Source organism: Eschscholzia californica, unplaced genomic scaffold (assembly GCF_041429995.1).
Source record: "Eschscholzia californica isolate CP2 unplaced genomic scaffold, dmEscCali1.0.p SCAF_2, whole genome shotgun sequence".
NCBI lineage: Eukaryota > Viridiplantae > Streptophyta > Magnoliopsida > Ranunculales > Papaveraceae > Eschscholzia > Eschscholzia californica.
Window position 1 is genome coordinate 16,322,746 of NW_028238309.1, and position 20,584 is coordinate 16,343,329.

Here is a 20,584-nt window from a genome sequence, read left to right on the forward strand (position 1 = left end):
CAATGACTTCAATTGGGCTGCTGATATACACAGAGAATTAGCGAATAAGTTATCAAAATGTGAGACAACTTCATATTTTGCTGGTTGTGCAGTAGCTATTTTGGTAAGTTTATAATATGTTCTTTTTAACTTCATGTTATTGACATTATTGCTCATTCCCAAAATGATTTTTAACTTTCTGTTATTTTTTGTGGTACTTTATATGTGAAAAAGTTAAAATTATTGAACCGATTAAAGGAAATGAAGCTCTAACTCCACGAGTAACAAGATGGGATCTTCAAATATTACAATCAACATTGAAAGAAGTTGATCTTGCCACTGTTGGGAGTGAAAATGTAAGATCTCTGTTGTTAAATGTTACTATTTTCCTTGAGAATTGTTTTGCAGGAGGTCTGCTAAGTTTCGCAAATCAGTTTGCAAATCAATTTGCAAAATGGTTTGCAGAGCTTTGGTTTATAGTTTGCATATAGGTTTTTGAATATAGTTTTAAATATTAATTTTGAAATGCAGGCTTTAAAATTGTTAATAAGTTCTTCATTATGCACTTAATGCAGGTATATGATGAATTCCTAGAAATTAGTCATGAAGAAACTCTATTACTCTCTTCTTCGAACAATTTGCAAAGAAAGGAGAGCAATAGAAATCATCCAATGCCAAAGGAAAGACCTCCAACGCCAGTAAATGATGGTTCAGCTGGAAAAACAACACTTGCCATTCTTGAGAAAAGGATTGATGATCAAGCGAATGAAATCAAAATGCTCAAGAATTAAGTAAATTAAAAAGAAGAGTGAAGTATTTAGAAAAAAAAAACGGCAAAGTTGAGGCAGGAGTAAGAAGATGATGAAGAAAAAAGTGGTGAACAAGTTGATGAACTGATGAAGAAAAAACACAAGATGCTGAAGAAAGCTCTGGAAATGAGAAAGAAGAAGAAGACGGCAATGATGATAATGAAGAAGGAGATAGCAGTAAAAATGGGAGAGAAAATTATGAAAAAGATGGTGAAAATGGGCAGGATAATGATGCAGAAGATAATAGTAAAGATGATGTTGGGAGTGATAATGTAAGATCTTTGTGTCTTGGTTTGCAAACTGATTTACAAACTGATTTGCAATGGTCTGCAAACTGATTCCCTTGCATTTTAGGTAAAACTTAATAAATGTTTATTATGTACTTAATGCAGGTTAATGATGAGTTCCAACAAACTAATCATGAAGATGAAGAGAGAGGCGAGGGAGATGAAAAAGATGGTGTAGATGAAGATAGTAGAGGAGGAAAGGAATTGGATGAACATGACGTGAGCAAAGATATATTTGATGTTGTGAAGGAGATAAATGAGGGACTAGAAAAGGAAAAAGCAAACAAAGAAAACAAAGATGAGGAAAAAACAGAATGTGATGCCGAAATGAAGAAAGAGAAGAGAAAAGGGAAAGTGGAAATGGAAGGCCTTAATGAGGAAGAACAAAGAGATGAAAATGTTGTTGAATTGAGGGAAATAGTTAAAGGATCCATTGAAAAGGGTGTAAAGGAGCGTCCTAAGAGAAACCAACTGGAAGACCCTATGTTTGTTTACACTAAAAAGGAAAAGAAACAAAAAAAGGCAGGATACACTTCAAAGGTGAATGAGAACAATTAAAAACATGTGTTCTAAACAATATCTTTAATAGTTTATTATGTTGAGTACATTCGATTACTTCACTGTTATTATATGAATTTGAATTTTGGTATCACTTTTTGAATTGACTTGCAAAGCTCTTCAAAATCACTGCAGAGCTGTGCAAACTGGTTTGTAGAGCTTTGCAAACTGGTTTGTAGAGCTTTGCAAACTGGTTTGCAGAGTCTTGCTTTCAAGTTTCATTTTTTTTAATCTTTTTCATTAATATCTGAAGTCTAACAAATCTTTTGATGACATTGTTGATTCTATTACATGTAGGAACAAAAAGTTGAAAAGGGAAAAATGGTGTTAATTGATGACGATGATTTTGAGGATCCACCAGTTGAATATGGAAATGTTCTTGACCTAACATGGTGTAAAATCTTCAAAATGTTGACATCAAAAGAGAAAAATGCAATTCAGAAAGATTGGTGTGATTACCATAGAAGGTAATGCACATTTACTGTGTTTTTAGACAAAATTTACTTTACTAAAATAGCAAAAGTGTTTATCAATATTTTTTAGTGATCTTGTATGGTGTTCAAAAGAAGAGAGGATCAACATAACAGTTGATCAATTAGAAGATATTCTATCAAATTGATTTGTTAATGGGTCAATCATCGATTGGTTTGCATATAAATTGAAGAAGGAAGGGACCGAAAAGAAATTCACTTACATCAGCCACTTTGATAGTGTAAGTATCTTTAATTTTTGTTTTTCTTATTACGTTGATTGTATTTGTTCTTATATGTTGCAGTAGTTTAAAACTAAGTTGCAGTGCTATGCAAACTGATCTGTAGAGCTTTGCAACTCAGTTGCAATGATGTCTTTGAAAAATAACCACAACATACTCACATGTTTCTTTAATTATTTTTCAATAGAAGCCGAAGATGACCGCTAGTTTGACAACAAAGATATGCAACTTTGATGTTTCTTCTCAAATGCTCATATTCCCGCTTAATCATTCAAAGGAAAATAAGGATCCAACTGGTTATCATTGGTCAGTCCTGATATTGTGCATGATGAAACCATGGAAATGGTTTCACTTCAACTCCATGATGCCAAGAAAAAAAAGGAATGACAAATTCTCCACATGTACGAAAAATACGGTAAACATATACCACAATTCGCATATATAAAATGAATAGTGTAATTTAACTTATACTACAATGTTTAAATCAAGTATTTTCTTATATTTTAGATAAATATTGTGGAAGGCCTTCTTCATTATGCTTACGATACGGATAAGTTGCGTCCAAAACCTCCCACAACAACTAGATTTTGAAGAAATGACTTGTTTTTTCTTTACGGAGTTGATTGTGGTTTATACGTATGTCAATTCATTTCGAATGCTACAAAAGGCCAGGATTTTGAAGAAATGGAGATTGACCCTCATGTGATAACGAAACTTAGGGGAAAGATAGTTGCTGAAATTGTTTCTGATGAAAATTATTGTTGGATTCAATCAAAAAAAGGCGTTTAAATATAGTGTTTGTTCTGAATAGTTTGATGAATGTGTTTGTGAATATTTTGATGAATCTTTAATAGCTTTTTAATCTTATTATGTTGAGTATTTATATGATTACTTATTTGGTCTGATGAATTTTAGTTGCAGTCAGTTTGCAAATTGATTTGCAAACTGGTTTCCAAATTGATTTGCATTGTGGTTTGTATTGGTTTGCAAATTGATTTGCAGTGATTTGCAAATCGATTTGCAGTGGTTTGCATGTCTTTGCAAATCAGTGGTTTACAAGCTTGATTCTTTTAATTTTGTAATTCAATTAATCGTTTTTTAAATCTCGACAAAAAAAAAACGAGGGCTACGCCCCCGAACTCCTGCAAAAAGACACGTAATCCAATTAGTTTGTAATTCATCAAAATGTTGCATACATTGTGTACATAAATTGAGTTCCTTAATTAACATCTAAGTTGCAAAAGGATTCTAAATTTATTTGGTGACTTTGCAATCTGGTATTCAGTGGTTTGCAAACTGATTTGCAAATTCATTTGCAGTAGTTTGCATTATGGTTTGCAGTGGTTTGCAAACAAGATTTTTTTCAAAATAGTCACAACATACTCATATGTTTCTTTAAATATTTTTCAATAGATGCAGGGTGAACGAAAAATTAAATCCTTTTCGAAACATTTATTCTTCATTTTTTTATTCTATTAATTATTTTTAAAATTTCTACAAAAAAAAATGGGAGCTACGCCCCCGAACCCTTGTAAAATAATACGTGAACTCATCAACTCCAGAAAGCCCTGGAGGTCCCAGGTTCGAATCCCAGAGAAGGTGGAATCTTTGGTTATTTGAATTGGGATTATTAGGGTGTAAATAATGTGTTGGGCTTTAGGCCATGTCTTGTTGGGCTATAGGCCCGGTCTTGTTAGTGTTTGAGTGGGCGGTAATCGAGCTTATCACATCTATGATGTATCAAGTGCCAAATGTAACGACATACGTAGATCGTTGTCGACTTCCAAAAAAAAAAAAAAAAAGAAACATTTATTCTTCATTTTTTTATTCTATTAATTATTTTTAAAATTTCTACAAAAAAAAATGGGAGCTACGCCCCCGAACCCTTGTAAAATAATACGTGAACTCATCAAAATTGAAAGATATGTAAGTATTTCCAAAAGTAATTTCCATCGAAGTTGCAAAAGGATTATGAATTTTTTTATGACTTCGCAATCTGGTATGCAGTGGTTTGCAATATGATTTGCAATATGGTATGCAAACTGATTTGCAAACTGATTTGCAAACTGTATCAGCTGCCAAGACCAAGATTTAAGGTTCACATACTATTTATAAGCAATTACATCAACATTGTTCATCCAATAAAAATGAAGACAACATATGCAAAAAGGCAAGTGAAAGCTAATGAAAACTAATTTATGAATTAAATTGACATATCTTATTGTTAATAAGTAATAATGTAATGAGAACTGGTTCAAACATCACGTTTACAAGTCTTCTTGTTGTGACCAGATGTATGACACACGCTACACTTTATCGACCTCTTCCACTTTGCTCCACTGTTTGGTATCCTCGTTTGCCTTGGTCTTCCAGGTTTCTTCTTCTCAGTCAGTGGTAAAGAAATAAGCTCGTCGGGATGATGATTCGGAAGATCATAATCAACCACAGGTTCAATAACTTTCTCGTACGATGCACAATAATGAGAAGCACGATAGAAATCACTAATGAAGTCGTATGGACTATAACCTGCACCTGAAATACAACATAGAGCATGATAGCAAGGAAAATCGTGTACTCTTCAATACCCACAACTACATGTACGATTCTCAAGATCCACCCGAAAAGATCTACCATCAACAACCTCAAAAGTCGAGGATGAAGCCCGTACTGCTCTAAAAACTCTACCTTTATTCAATCCTTCAGCAAGCTTTTTTTCCATCTCCGATCCAAGAATAGTGGTCTAACTATACCCAAGATCACGTCTAGTAGAAAACAAAACCATCAACTTTTTGCGAATATAGTCAACCAAAGGTGTTATTGGATAACTGCGACCTTCTAAAATCCACGAGTTAAAACTCTCAGCTATACCAGAACATGTATCACCATATCTGTTGCCTAGAAAGTAAGCATTTGCGCATTTCTCAATAGGTGTTGTGCTAAGAAATGCTTCAAAAGATTGGCCACCAACAGTTTTTAACTCTTCAAAAAGAGGTTTGAACTCTAAATGGTTTGGTTCATAAGCACATCGAGTGAAAAGATCAAGGATGTGAGATGATGCATATTTATTATCTCTTGTTCTAGTAGATATATTATGTTTTAAATGCCAAACACAATAACCATGGTGACTCGAAGGGAATACAGTAGATATACCATTTATAAGTACAGGATGTCTATCAGTAAGAAATGTGTAAGTTCTTTCAGAATAATCTTATAAAGAAGCTACAAAAACCATAACCAGTTAGCTGGATTTTCCATGTGTACGAGTGCAAATGCAAGTGGATAAAAACCTGCAAAAACAATAAAAGGAACAACACTATAATCAACATGTTTGCAATGCATTTGTAGAAGAGTTGCAAATCAATTTGCAAAGCTCTACAAATCAGTTTGCAAACCACAATGCAAATCAATTTGCAAACTAATGCAAACCAATGCAAACCATAATGCAACCCACAATGCAAATCAATTTGCAAATTGATTTGCAAAGCACTGCAAATCAGTTTGCAAAGGCTTGCAATGATTTGAACAAAATAAATACAAGAACAGAGCTGAAAAGAACATGTTTTACCTCCTTCGGCATTCTTGCCCGTTGCAGCTAATAAACATCCACTAAACTTTCCTTTGAAAAATGTTGCATCTTAATAAAGAATCGGACGGCAAAATCTAAATCCATGAATACAAGTCCCAAATGCAACAAATAAACGCAGAAATTCTTTCGAATTAAAGTCAATCTCAAGTTTCACACAACTATTTGGGTTACTTCTTTGTAGAGCATCAACATAAGAAACTAAATGATGATAAGACGATGATGCATCCCCGTGAATATCCTTCAAAGCTAGTGCCTTGCCAGTATAAGAGTAATAGTAACTAACATCAAACCCATATGTATTCAATATATAATCAATAATTTGCCTAGGCTTGATAGATGGATCACTTTGAACACTATGCATCACCAATTTTTTATCAAAGCACTTGTGAAACGACGTTTCTTAATGTCTTTTAGTCCAGCACCACAAGTATGACAATTGTTCATCGTTTTGATAACAAAGATATCACTCTCTTTGGAGAATTTCGTGGAATGAATTCTCCAATTACATCCAGTTTCTTTTCTAGCACATTCCACTGTAACCCTATAAGGATCGTTTTTCACAAAACGAAATCCATAACCCAACTCAAGAGAGTATTTTATTAACTCCATACGTATTTCATGTACACCACCTGGAAATTTCTGACCTACATGTTTAAAAATGAATGCCCAAGTACTAGAAAGTAAAGGAACATCACTTGGACTTCTGTTATGATTTGATGATGACGCGGTAGTAACGATAGATGAAGAACAACTTGCATGATTTGTAACAGTAACTTGTATTTCAATAAGGTGATCAATATGTTTCGCCGAACAATAATAAAATATTGATTGTAAATGTAAATCAGATTCTACCTTCATATCTTGGTTGTTTATTTTGCAACTCAATTCAAAAAGTGATGGAGTCAAATCATTCCATTGTTTGCATAAGAACTCTTTCAAATGGAGTACAGTACTATCACTTCCAATCTTCGAACAAACAAAATTGCCCATTATGTTGAAATACTCCAAGAACGGTCGGTACCATCAAACTGTAACAAAGAAACAGTTATGAGTTATAATAAATAACAACCGACTATTTGCAAATCACTGCAAAAGCAATGCAAACAATTTGCAATGCTTATAGAACAAAATTAATCTTATAGAATTAATCTTCCTAACTCTTGTAAACAGAATTAATCTTATAGAACAGAATTTAAAGAAATCAAAATCAAATAGTATTTTCAAATAAATTATCATGAATACTCAAAATTATTATTCATAACTCATAATCTATTGTGCAAAATATTTCTTATATTTGTTAATGAATGAAAATAAACAAACTAAGAAGAAATTATACCTTGAAACAGAAGATTCTCCTTCCGTTGTTGTCTATGAGTCCAATAATGATGAAAACAATGTTAAACCCTAGAAAAATCTTCCAATAGTTGATCAAAATGTACTTTATCTCTCTAGAATTCTTTCCCAAAAACTAATTGAAAACCCTAATATTCAACTTCAAACACAAAATCCAGAGATTCAAAGCTAAACCTAAAATAAATTGTTGATTTGATAGAGAAAATTAATCGAAACCCTAACAAAGCTATAGCAAAAAATCGCCCAAATACAGCTCTCGGTTTTTCTCTCCCACTGAAAACTTTGGCCAAATTGGATGTTGTAAATTTCCCCAAATAAGAAGGTTAATTAAGGTATTAAAAATGTGGTGCTTTTAAAATTGTCCTTCGGACCTATTTTTAAAATTTTCATGGTGCCTAGAAGAAGAAAACTTTAATTTGTCTTTTTAACAAAATAAAACAGGAAATTGGGCCTCCGACCCAATTTCCTGAAAATCAAATTCGGTCATGATATTTTCCTCTTTCTCTATCCCGTCTTTCTCTCTCTAACCAGAAAAATCTATTCCCCTCTTTCTCTATCCCATCTCTTGCTCAACAATCGAAGGTTCTCATCTAGGATTTTCATCCTTGTTTTTGCTAGGGTTATAAGTTGATTTTGCTAGGCTTTTCATTTATTTACTTCAGAGGGTTTGTTGATTTTGTTAAGTTGATTTTGCTAGGGTTATAAGTTGATTTTACTAGGGGTATAATCCATTTTGTTAACATGAACTGTTTTAATCGATTTTGTTAAGATGAACTGTTAGAAAAATGTTCTCAACCCAGATCCGAAGAACTTCGTAGCAGTTGGATTAACCGGTCTTCTAACTTGGGCAAGTGTTCAAGTTTTGTGGCAACTTCTTCTTATCTCAATTTTTATCCTTGTAGTTGCTCTCAAATACTCATTTATAGCTGTTCTTCTCTAATTGGATTCTTATTCTATATAATTTGCATATTATATTTGATAGATTAGTTGTACTTATTTGATCACTTTCTAAATGTGCTCATTTGTATTCTCTGCGAAATCTCTTATCTTTTTGGTACCAAATTGTGATCTTGTAACTTGTTTTTCACATCAAATTTGAACGATTATTTGGTAAAATTTGAGGGCTTCTGTTATAATAGTTTGTATGAATGAAAAGACACTTAGTCCCACATTGCTTAGGAAAAATTCGGGGTATTATGATCGATTTTGTTAAGATGAACTGTTATATTGGTTTCATTATACTTTGTTGGTATTTTTTAAGCACAATATGGGTCGAACGAAAGGAAACAAGAAAAGCAAATCAGTTGATATATCTACTAGAATAGGTAGTAAGATATCAATTAGATCTAGTTTGAATGGGTTGTGCATTTTTTTAAAGAGTTTTAGTGAAATCATAGATGAGAACATCATCCGGATGTTCGAAGAGACATCATTTGGAAACTTATTTGATGCAATGTTGCAAAAGAGGATTACAACTAGTAACAAGGACAACACTGCCGATTCAGTGGACAAAGTACTAAAAACCTTCAATTTTAGAAGTTCTGAATTCCATATTGGAAGCAAAAGTATAACGTTTAGACCTAATGATTTGACATTATTGTTTGGGGTGTCAAACGTTGGGAACACTACATTTCCAAAAGAAAACCTAAAAGTTAGTGAATTCACCTGCGAATATTTCAATGGATCGGGAAAGATATAAAAGACGCATGTCAAAACTTGTTTGCATGAACTATCAAAGAAGATGAAGGAAGAATACGATGAAAACCTTGATGAAGATTGTTTTTGAATTGTTCTTCTCTACATGCTATCGACACTTTTCTATGCGAATGGTACAGGAACTATACCACAACATGCAATTAGTGCTGTTATCAATTTAGAAAATATCAATGACTACAATTGGGCTGCTGATATACACAGAGAATTAGTGGATAAGTTGTCAAAATGTCAGACAACTTCATATTTGGGTGGTTGTGCAGTAGCTATTTTGGTAAATTTCTAATCTGTTCTTTTTAACTTTATCTTATTAACATTATTGCTTATTTCAAAAATTTCTAATGATCTTTTATTTTTTTGTAGTACTTTTTATGTGAAAAGTAATTGAACTAATTAAAAGAAATGAACATCTAACTCCACAGGTAACTAGATGGGATCTTCAAATGTTACAATCAACATTGAAAGAAGTTGATCTTGCCACTGTTGGGAGTGATAATGTAATATCTCTGTTGTTAAATGTTATTATTTTTCTTGAGAATGTTTGCAGGAGGTCTGCAAAGTCTTGCAAACCAGTTTGCAAATAAGTTTGCAAGTCAGTTTGGAAGTCAGTTTGCAAATCAATTTGCAAGTCAGTTTGCAAAACTATATGCAAAGCTTTGCAAACTGTTTTGCAACTGGTTTGTAAATTGATTTGCAGAGCTTTGCTTTGTAGTTTGCATATACTCCCTCCGTCTCATAATAAGAGTCCCGCTTTGGAACTCCAACTTTTTTTCATATATTTTGTTCTTCCATTTGTAACCTTATTTATTGTAGAAAAAAATTTAAACTAAAGAGAGTCTCCTTTTCCCATATCACTACACATTTAAGTGCTTTTATTGCAAAACCAAATTCCAACAAATTATAGTTGACTCAAGGTAAGTACATTGTGGGAAAGTAGATGGATTTTATATGATAAAAAAGGAAGTGAGACTCTTAATATGAGACATCTCTAAAAGGAAATTCCAACAAATTATAGTTGACTCAAGGTAAGTACATTGTGGGAAAGTAGATGGATTTTATATGATAAAAAAGGAAGTGAGACTCTTAATATGAGACATCTCTAAAAGGAAAGTGAGACTCTCAATATGAGACGGAGGGAGTAGTTTTTTTAATGTTAATTTTGGAATGCATGCTTATAAATTCTTAATAAATTGTTCATTATGCACTTAATGTAGGTAAATGATGAATTCTAACAACTTAGTGATGAAGAAACTCTATTACTGTCTTCTTCGGACAATTTGCAAAGGACGGAGAGCAATGAAAATCATCCAAACTCAATGCAGAGCTGTGCAAACTGGTTTGATGACATTGTTGATTCTATCAAATGCAGGAACAAAAAATTGAAAAGAGAAAAACGGTGTTAATTGATGACAACTCGGATGACGATGATTTTGAGGATCCAACAGTTGAAGGTGGAAATATTTTTGATTTAACAAGGTGTAGAATATTCAAAATGTTGTCATCAAAAAGGAAAAATGCAATTCAGAAAGATTGGTGTGATTACCGTAGAAGGTAATGCACATTTATTGTGTTTTTAGAAAAAATTTACTTCACTAAAATAAGAAAAGTGTATGTCAATATTTTGTAGTCATCTTGTATGGCGTTCAAAAGAAGAGTGGATCAACATAACAGTTGATCAATTAGAAGATCTTGTATCAAATTAATTTGTTAATGGGTCAATCATCGATTGGTTTGGATATAAGTTAAAGAAGGAAGGGACTGAAAAGAAATTCACTTACATCAACCACTTTCATAATGTAAGTATTTTTAAATTTTGTTTTTCTTAGGGTTATTTCCCAAATAGCCCCTAACTTTGTGACCAGCTTTCTACCTAGCCCATAACTTTATCAAATATTCTCATATGGCCTCCTTTTCAGTTATCGTTAGCACACCGTTAACTAGTCATCACCTTCTCTCCTCCATCTCATCTTTTCTCTGCCACCTCATCTTCTCGCAACCTCATCGTTTTCACCGGACCCCAGCAAATTTTCCGGATGGCGACCTTCAAAAATAAAAAAAAATTTCTCTCTCTCCTCTCTCTCTAAATTTTATTTTTTTCCTCTCTTTCTACAACAGATCTAGAGAGAGGGGGTCTCTCAAAACTTCGGCGAAGGATGTTTCCCTTCGCCGGAGGGGCTGTTCACGAACGGATCTGTTCGTGAACAACAAGTCTGTTCACGAACGGATCTGTTCGTGAACAGCAGGTATGTTCACGTACGGCTCTGTTCGTGAACAGACCCTCCGGCGAAGGGAAACCCCTTCGTCGGAGTTTTTAGAGAGAGATAGAGAGGGGAGATTTAATACTCCCTCCGTCCGAAATTAAGTGTCCCATATTGGTAATCCAACTTATTTTCATATTTTTTCTTGTTCCAAGTTTACCCTCATTTATTTGACAACTATTCTTGAAGTAATTCAAACATTATAATTTTCATCATAGAAATACATGTAACTTTTCTTGACATAATTAACTTTTCTTAAAGTAATAGAAAGATTACAAAGAAAGACCAACTCTTGTATTGCAAAATGTCAAATATCTTAATTAGCTTAATTAATGCACTATATATTAAAATATCAAAGAAAGGGTATTAATGGAAAAGTAAGGGATTTTATACGATATATTAGGAATGGGACTCTTAATTTGGGACATCCAAAAAAGGAATAGTGGACTCTTAATTTGGGATGGAGGGAGTAAAAAAAATTTAGAGAGAGGGAGGAGAGAAAAAAAAAATATATATATATATATTTTTTATGTTTGAAGGTCGCCGGCCGAAAAATTTACCGGCCAGCGACCCTCGACGGTGAAGACGATGAGGTGGCGAGAAGATGAGGTGGCAGAGAGAGAAGATGAGATGGAGGAGAGAAGGTGATGACGTGTTAACGGTGTGCTAATGGTAACTGAAAAAAAAGGCCATATGAGAATATTTGATAAAGTTAGGGGCTAGGCAGGAAGTTGGTCACAAAGTTAGGGGTTATTTGGGAAATGACCCCCTTTTTCTTATTACGTTGATTATATTTCTTTTTATATGTTGCAGTAAGTTTAAATTAAGTTGCAGTGCTATGCATTCGGTTTGCAAACTGACTTACATTGGTTTGCAAACTGACTTGCATTGGTTTGCAAACTGATTTGCAGAGCTTTGCAACTCAGTTGCAATGAGGTCTTTAAAAAATAACCACAACATACTAACATGTTTCTTTAATTATTTTTCAATAGAAGCCGCAGGTGACCGATAGTTAGAAAACAAAGTTATGCAACTTTGATGTTTCTTCTCAAATGCTGATATTCCCGCTTAATCATCTAAAGGAAAAGAAGGTTCCAACCTATTATCATTGGTCAGTTTTGATATTGTGCATGATGAAACCATGCACATGGTTTCACTTCAATTCCATGATGTCAAGAAAAAAAGGGAATGACATTCTTCACATATGCAAAAAATACGGTAAACATATACTACAATTCGCATAAATAAAATGAATAGTGTAATTTAACTTATACTACAATGTTTAAATCAAGTATTTTCTTATATTTAGATAAATATTATGGAAAGTCTTCTTTATTTGGCTTACTATACGGACAACTTGCGTCCAAAACCTCCTGCAAGAATAAAAAGAGTGCAAGTAGACTGCCCACAACAATTAGAAACATCGTTAGTATAAATTAATCATGCTTATTAATCGACAAGTAATTTTTTTAATTTATCAGCTAAATGACTTGTCTTTTCTTTACAGGGTTGATTGTGGTTTATATGTATGTCAATTAATTTCCAATGCTACAAAAGACCTGGATTTTGAAGAAATGGAGGTTGAACCTAATGAGATTACGAAACTTAGAGGAAAGATAGTTGCTGAAATTATTTCAGATGGAAAATATTGTTGGATTCAATCAAAATAAGGTGTTTGAATATAATATTTGTTCTGAATATTTTGATGAATGTGTCTGTGCATATTTTTATGAATCTTTAATAGTTTTTTAATCTTATTTTGTTGAATATATATTTGATTACTTATTTGGTCTTATGAATTTAAGTTGCATTGGTTTCCAAACTGATTTGCATTGGTTTGCAGATTCATTTGCATTGTGGTTTGCATTGGTTTGCAAATTGATTTGCATTGTGGTTTACAAACTGATTTGCATTGGTTTGCAAATTGATTTGCAAATTGGTTTGCAAATTGGTTTGCATTGTGGGTTGCATTTGTTTGCAAATTGATTTGAATTGGTTTGCAAATTGTTTTGCATTGTGGTTTGCATTGTGGTTTGCAAACTGATTGGCATTGGTTTGCAAATTGATTTGCTTTGTGGTTTACAAATTGATTTGAATTGTGGTTCGCATTGGTTTGCAAATTGATTTGCAGTGGTTTGCATGTCTTCGCAAATTAGTTTCAATTTTTCTTTTCTTTTTAAATATTCACAACATGTTTCGCTAAGTCTTTTTCAATAGATGAATGAAAGATTAAAATATAAAACTTGAATCTTTTTCGAAAGATTGGTTCTTCACATTTTTTTATTCAATTAATCATTTTTAACATTTCAACAAGAAAAAAACGGGGGCTACGCCCCCGAACCCCGTATAATAATACGTAATACAAATAGGTTGTCATTCATCAAAATTTAACATACATAGTGTACATGGTTTCAATAAGGTATGCAAACTGAATTGCAATATCGATTGAAAACTGGTATGCAGTAGTTTGCAATATGGTTTGCAAATTGATTTGCAATATGGGTTGGAAACTGATTTGAATTATTTATCAGCTGCCAAGACCAAGATTTAAGGTTCACATACTATTATAAGTGTTAGAAGTGACTCGAATATGGATTGGTATCAAACCCGGTACAACCTACCGAAGCTTGAACCCATTAGCGAAGCTGATTACTGAGGCAGAGCTGGTATGCGAAGCAGTGCTCTGAGGCAAAGCTGGACTCCGAGACAGAGCTGGAATGCGGAGCTAGGCTTATGTCGGTTATTAGAATTAGCGTATCCGTGTATAATGTCGGTTGTAAAGAGAGAGTCGGTGAGGAGGTGGGATTAGGACTTAGTGGCTATATAAACTAAACCATAAGGAGATATCAGTAAGACACAATCTCACGAATCTCTTGTGTAAACTTGTTTGCTTATCATAGTGGAAATCATCGCGCCGTTGTCGTCGTGGAGTAGGTCTCACCAACCGCACCACGTAAATCTTTGTGTTATGTTCTTGATCGTTCTTTACTATTCCTTTTGCTTGTCTTGGATTACTCGTATTGCTCATATTAACTCCAATTGGGCACAACAATAAGCAATTACACCGACACTGTTCATCCAATAAAAATGAAGACAATATATGCAAAAAGGCAAGTGAATGCTAATGAAAACTAATTTATGAATTAAATTAACATGTCTTATTGTTAAAAAGTAATAATGTAATGAGAACTGGTTCAAACATCACGTTTACAAGTCTTCTTGTTGTGACCAGATGTATGACACACGCTACACTTTATCGACCTCTTCCACTTTGCTCCACTGCTTGGTATCCTCTTTTGTCTTGGCCTTCCAGGTTCAAAAGGGTCTGCTGAAGACGTTGAATGGGAAGGCTGAACTCACTGAATCATGTTCAAAAGCAGAGAAGGAAGATCTCACAGAGAGAGCTCATGGTCAGATTCTACTCCGTTTGAGCAATGAGGTCTTGCGGGAAGTAGCGACGGAAACTACAGCAGATGGGCTATGGAGTAAGCTGGAGAAAAGGTATATGACGAAATATCTAACTAATCGTTTGTATCTAAAGAAGAAATTATTTAGTTTACAGATGTTAGAAGGGGAATCGTTTAAAGACCATATGGATGAACTCAACCGAGTATTATTAGATTTGGCAAATATAGATGTCAAATTCGAAGAAAAAGATAAGGCAAGTACTATTGCTTGCATCCCTGCCACCATCATATGAGAGCTTTGTTAATTCTTTTATATCGGGAAAAACAACTACAACCTTTGAGGATGTTAAAGCAGCATTGAACTCGAAGGAGTTGAGACGGAGGTCAATGGAAGAAAACAGCTCAGGTGATGGTTTGGTGGTAAGGGGAAGGACGCAGCATGTGGTCGATGAGAAGGGCCGTTCTCGGTCTAAATCGAACCCAAAAAAGTATTAATGCTTTAAATGTAAGAAGGAGGGGCACTTCTAAAAGAATTGTCCTGAGCTTAGGAAGAAGCCAGCAGAGGCAGCAGTCATCGAAGGAGATGATGGTAGTGTCTTGGCAATCATTGAAGAATGTGATGAGCCTATAGTTTTGGCAATCAATGTCTGCTTCGCTAAATATAGGTGGATTTTGGACACTGGGTGTACATTCCATGTATGTCCTCATAAGGAATGGTTTTCCACTTACCCAGTCATTAATGGCGGTAAGGTTTTAATGGAAAACGACGCTCCTTGTAAGGTGGTTGGAATTGGTACTATTCAGATCAAGATGCACGATGGTGTTGTGAGGACTATAACATACATCAGACATGTTCCAGATTTGAAGAGGAATCTAATCTCTTTGGGAACTCTTGATGATAATGGTTGCAAATATGTTGGTGAAGGTGGTGTTCTTCAGGTTTCTAAGGAGAGTCTTACAGTTATGAAGGGGTTGAAAAAGAATGGTCTATATGTGCTACAGGGTAACACTGTTACCGGATCTGTAGCGGTATCATCATCAGACAAGGAAGTTCAGACTATCAAGCTATGGCATATGCGGTTAGGGCATATGAGTGAAAGGGGGATGTCTATACTGAGTAAGAAGGGTTTACTCTGTGGGCAGAAGGTTGGAAAACTGGAATTCTGTGAACATTGCGTCTTTGGGAAGCAATGTCGGGTAAAGTTCAGTACAACGGTTCATAATACCAAAAGAACTCTGGATTACATCCATTCAGATCTTTGGGGTCCCTCTCGGGTCAGCTCACATAGTGGGGGTAGATACATGTTGACCTTAATAGGTGATTTTTCCAGGAAAGTATGGGTCTCTATACTGAAACGCAAAGATGAGGCATTCGTCAAGTTCAAGCAGTGGAAGACCTTGATCGAGAAACAGACTGGAAAATCGATCAAACGCTTGAGGACTGATAATGGCATGAAATTTTGCGGAAATGAGTTTAATAGGTTCTGTGTAGACGAAGGGATAGTGAGACACCATACGGTCAGAAAGACCCCACAGCAGAATAGGGTGGCGGAACGTATGAATAGAACTCTATTGGAACGAGCTCGTTGTATGCTTTCGAATGTAGGGCTGCCGGAGGTGTTCTGGGCTGAAGTAGTGAACACGGCAGCGTATCTGGTAAATATTTCACCTTGTACATCTATTGAGTGTAAAACTCCTAATGAGGTATGGTCTGGTTATCCTGGTAATCATGAGAACTTGAGGATCTTTGGTTGTTCGGCTTATGCACATGTTAAGGAAGGTAAACTTGATCTGAGGGCTAAGAAATGTGTATTTCTTGGGTATGAGCCTGGAGTTAAGGGTTATCTGTTATGGAATCCGGATGGAAAATTGAAGAAGTTTCTCATAAGTAGAGATGTTACTTTTGATGAGTTAGCCATGGTAACTCAGAAGGTAACTCCTGTAGATGCTCGGGAGGGTGTTGGTAAACAAGTGGAGCAGGAAGATCATAGGGAACAGGTGGAGTTTGAGATAGACACTCCGGAAGAGGTTCGGCCTCAAGTAGATGAGCAAGCTGAGGAAGCTGAACCAGAGCTGGTTCAGTACAGTGTTGCGAGGAACAGGGGAAGGAGAGACATCCGGGCACCGGAAAGGTATGGGATGGCAGATATGGTTGCATTTGCACTTAGTGTGGGAGAAAGCATAGATGGAGATGAGCCATGCACCTATGAAGAAGCTATGAGGAGCGATGATTCACGGTAGTGGTCTCTTGCCATGAATGAAGAGATTGAGTCTCTTTGGAAGAACCAGGTTTGGGATCTAGCTGAGCTGCCTTAGGGTCAGAAGATTGTCGGTAGCAAATGGGTTTTCAAGAAGGAAGGAATCCCAGGGGTGGAAGATGCACGTTACAAAGCACGGTTAGTAGCTAAGGGGTTTACACAGCGAGAAGGGATAGACTTCAATGAAGTATTTTCTCCCGTTGTTAAACATAGCTCTATTAGAGTGATACTTGCTATGGTTGCTTTGTCTGATATGGAATTGGAGCAGCTTGATGTTAAGACTGCGTTCTTACAAAGCACGGTTAGTAGCTAAGGGTTTTACACAGCGAGAAGGGATAGACTTCAACGAAGTATTTTCTCCTGTTGTTAAACATAGCTCTATTAGAGTGATACTTGCTATGGTTGCTTTGTATGATATGGAATTGGAGCAGCTTGATGTTAAGACTGCGTTCTTACATGGAGAGCTGGAGGAACAAATCTATATGCGTCAGCCAGAGGGGTTTGAGATTCTCGGGAAAGAAGACCAGGTCTGTTTGCCGAAGAAGTCTTTGTATGGACTGAAACAGTTTCCTAGGTAGTGGTATAAGCGTTTTAACACGTTTATGGTTAAAAACGGCTATGACAGAAGCAGGTATGATAGTTGTGTGTACCACAGGAAACTATCAGATGGTTCTTATGTATACCCACTCCTGTATGTGGATGACATGCTGATAGCTTGCAAGGATATATCGGAAATCCACATATTAAAGGGTCAATTAAAGGGTGAGTTTGAGATGAAAGACTTGGGTGCCTCAAGGAAGATATTGGGTATGGAGATACGGAGAGACAGATCTGTTGGGAAACTGTTCTTGTCTCAGAAAACGTACATCGAGAAGGTATTGGAACGTTTTGGTATGACTGAGGCAAAACATGTCAGTACTCCATTGGTAACATACTTCAAGCTTTGGGGGGAACTGTCACCAACAACTGATGACAAGACGGAGTACATATCTCGGGTGCCTTATGCAAATGCAGTAGGTAGCATTATGTATGCTATGGTGTGCACAAGGCCTGATATTTCACATGCTGTTAGTGTAGTAAGCAGCTCCAAGAGCAGACTTGGGAAAGGTCATTGGCAGGTTGTGAAATGGATATTGTGGTATCTTAGAGGAACTGCGGAGGTTGGTCTTGTTTACGACAGAAGGGCTGACACTTCTGGTTCGGTAGTTGGATTTGTAGACTCTGATTTTTCGGGGGATCTTGATAGGAAGAGGTCGCTAACGGACTATACGTTCACACTTTACGGGAGTGCCATTAGTTGGAGAGCAGTGCTGCAGTCGGTGGTAGCGCTTTCTACGACGGAAGCTGAGTACATGGCAGCAACAAAGGCGGTGAAGGAGGCAATATGGCTGAGTGGTTTAGTTCGGGATTTGGGCCTGAAGCAGGAGGTGACAGAGGTCTACTGCGCCAACCGGAGTGCATTTGACCAAAAACCAAATGTATCACGAGAGAACTAAACACATTGACGTCAGGTATCACTTTATCAAGGGCGTGATTGAACAAGGGAAGATCACGATGAAAAAGGTTTCTACAGCAGAAAATCCAGCGGATATGCTGACCAAGGCAGTTACAACTTTCAAGTTTAAGCATTGCTTAGACTTGATTGGGATTTCCAGATGTTAGCCCTAGCAGGGCTGGAGCGACGATGGCTCAGAGGCGCAGAGCTATAATGGTGGCAGATCTAAGTCAAGAGGAGCATATTCATGTCAAGGTGGAGAATTATTAGAAGTGACTCGAATATGGATTGGTATTGAACTCGGTACAACCTACCGAAGCTTGGACCCCATTAGCGGAGTACTGAGACAGAGCTGGTATGCGAAGCAGTGCTCTGAGGCAAAGTAGGACTCCGAGACAGTGCTAGAATGCGAAACTAGGCTTATGTCGGTGATTAGAATTAGCGTATCTATGTATAATGTCAGTTGTAAAGAGAGAGTCGGTGAGGCGGTGGGATTAGGGTTTAGTGGGTATATAAACTAAAGCCTAAGGAGATATCAGTAAGACACAATCTCACGAATCTCTTGTGTAAACTTGTTTGCTTATCATAGTGGAAATCATCGCGCCGTTGTCGCTGTGGAGTAGGTCACCGAACCACGTAAATCTCTGTGTTCTGTTTTTTATCGTTCTTTACTATTTCTTTTGCTTGTCTTGGATTACTCGTATTGTTCACATTAACTCCGATTGGGCACAACAATTAGCAATTACAACGACATTGTTCATCCAATAAAAATGAAGACAATATATGCAAAAAGGCAAGTGAATGCTAATGAAAACTAATTTATGTATTAAATTGACATGTCTTATTGTTAAAAAGTAATAATGTAATGAGAACTGGTTCAAACATCACGTTTACAAGTCTTCTTGTTGTGACCAGATGTATGACACACGCTACACTTTATCGACCTCTTCCACTTTGCTCCACTGCTTGGTACCCTCTTTTGCGTTGGCCTTCCAGGTTTCTTCTTCTCAGTCAGTGGTAAAGCAATAAGCTCGTCGGGATGATGATTCGGAAGATCACAATCAACCACAGGTTCAATAACTTTCTCGTATGACGCACAATAATGAGAAGCACGATAGAAATCACAGATGAAGTCGTATGGACTATAACCTGTACGTGAAATACAACATAGAGCATGATAGCAAGCAAAATCGTATACTCTCCAATACCCACAACTACATGTACGATTCTCAAGGTCCACCAAAAAAGATCTATCATCAACAACCTCAAAAGTCGAGGATGAAGCCCGTAGTGCTCTAAAAACTCTACCTTTATTCAATCCTTTATCAAGTTCTTTTTTCATCTCCGGTCCAAGAATAGTGGTCCAACTATCCCCAAGATCACGTCTAGTAGAAAATAAAACCATCAATTTTTTGCGAATGTAGTCAATCAATGATGTGATTAGATAACTGCGACCTTCTAAAATCCATGAGTTAAAACTCTCAGCTATACCGGAACATGTACCACCATATCTGTTGACTGGAAAGTAAGCATTTGCGCATTTCTCAACAGGTGTTGCCCTAAGAACTGCTTCAAAAGATTGGCCACCAACAGTTTTTAACTCTTCAAAAGAGGTTTGAACTCTAAATGGTTTGGTGCATAAGCACATCGAGTGAAAAGATCAAGGATGTGAGACAATGCATAGTTATTATCTTTTTTTCTAGTAGATATATTATGCTTTAAATGCCAAACACAATAACCATGGTGACTCGAATGGTGACTCGAAGGGAATACAGTAGATATACCATTTATAAGCCCAGTATGTCTATCAGTAAGAAATGTGTAAGTTCTTTCGGGAATAATCTTATAAAGAATCTCCAAAAACCACAACCAGTTAGCTTGATTTTCCGTGTCTACGAGGGCAAATGCAAGTGGATAAAAACATGCAAAAACAATAAAAGGAACAACACTATAATCAACATGTTTGCAATGCATTTGTAGAAGAGTTCCAAATCAGTTTGCAAAGTCTTGCAAGTCAGTTTGCAAACCACAAAGCACTGCAAATCAATTTGCAAAGCACTGCAAATTAATTTGCAAAGGCTTGCAATGATTTGAACAAAATAAATACAAGAACAAAGCTGAAAAGAACATGTTTTACCTCCTTCGGCATTCTTGCCCATTGCAGCTTAT

At 35.9% G+C, this 20,584-nt stretch overlaps 1 protein-coding gene across 1 annotated transcript; it reads right to left on the reverse strand.

The window, feature by feature from the left end:
• Positions 1 to 19,292: 19,292 nt before the first annotated feature.
• LOC147556541 (uncharacterized) lies at positions 19,293 to 20,063 on the reverse strand. Its single transcript, XM_086658655.1, has one exon. It carries the CDS (start codon positions 20,061 to 20,063, stop codon positions 19,293 to 19,295), a length of 771 nt encoding a protein of 256 aa, XP_086514781.1.
• Between the last annotated feature and the right edge of the window lie 521 nt (positions 20,064 to 20,584).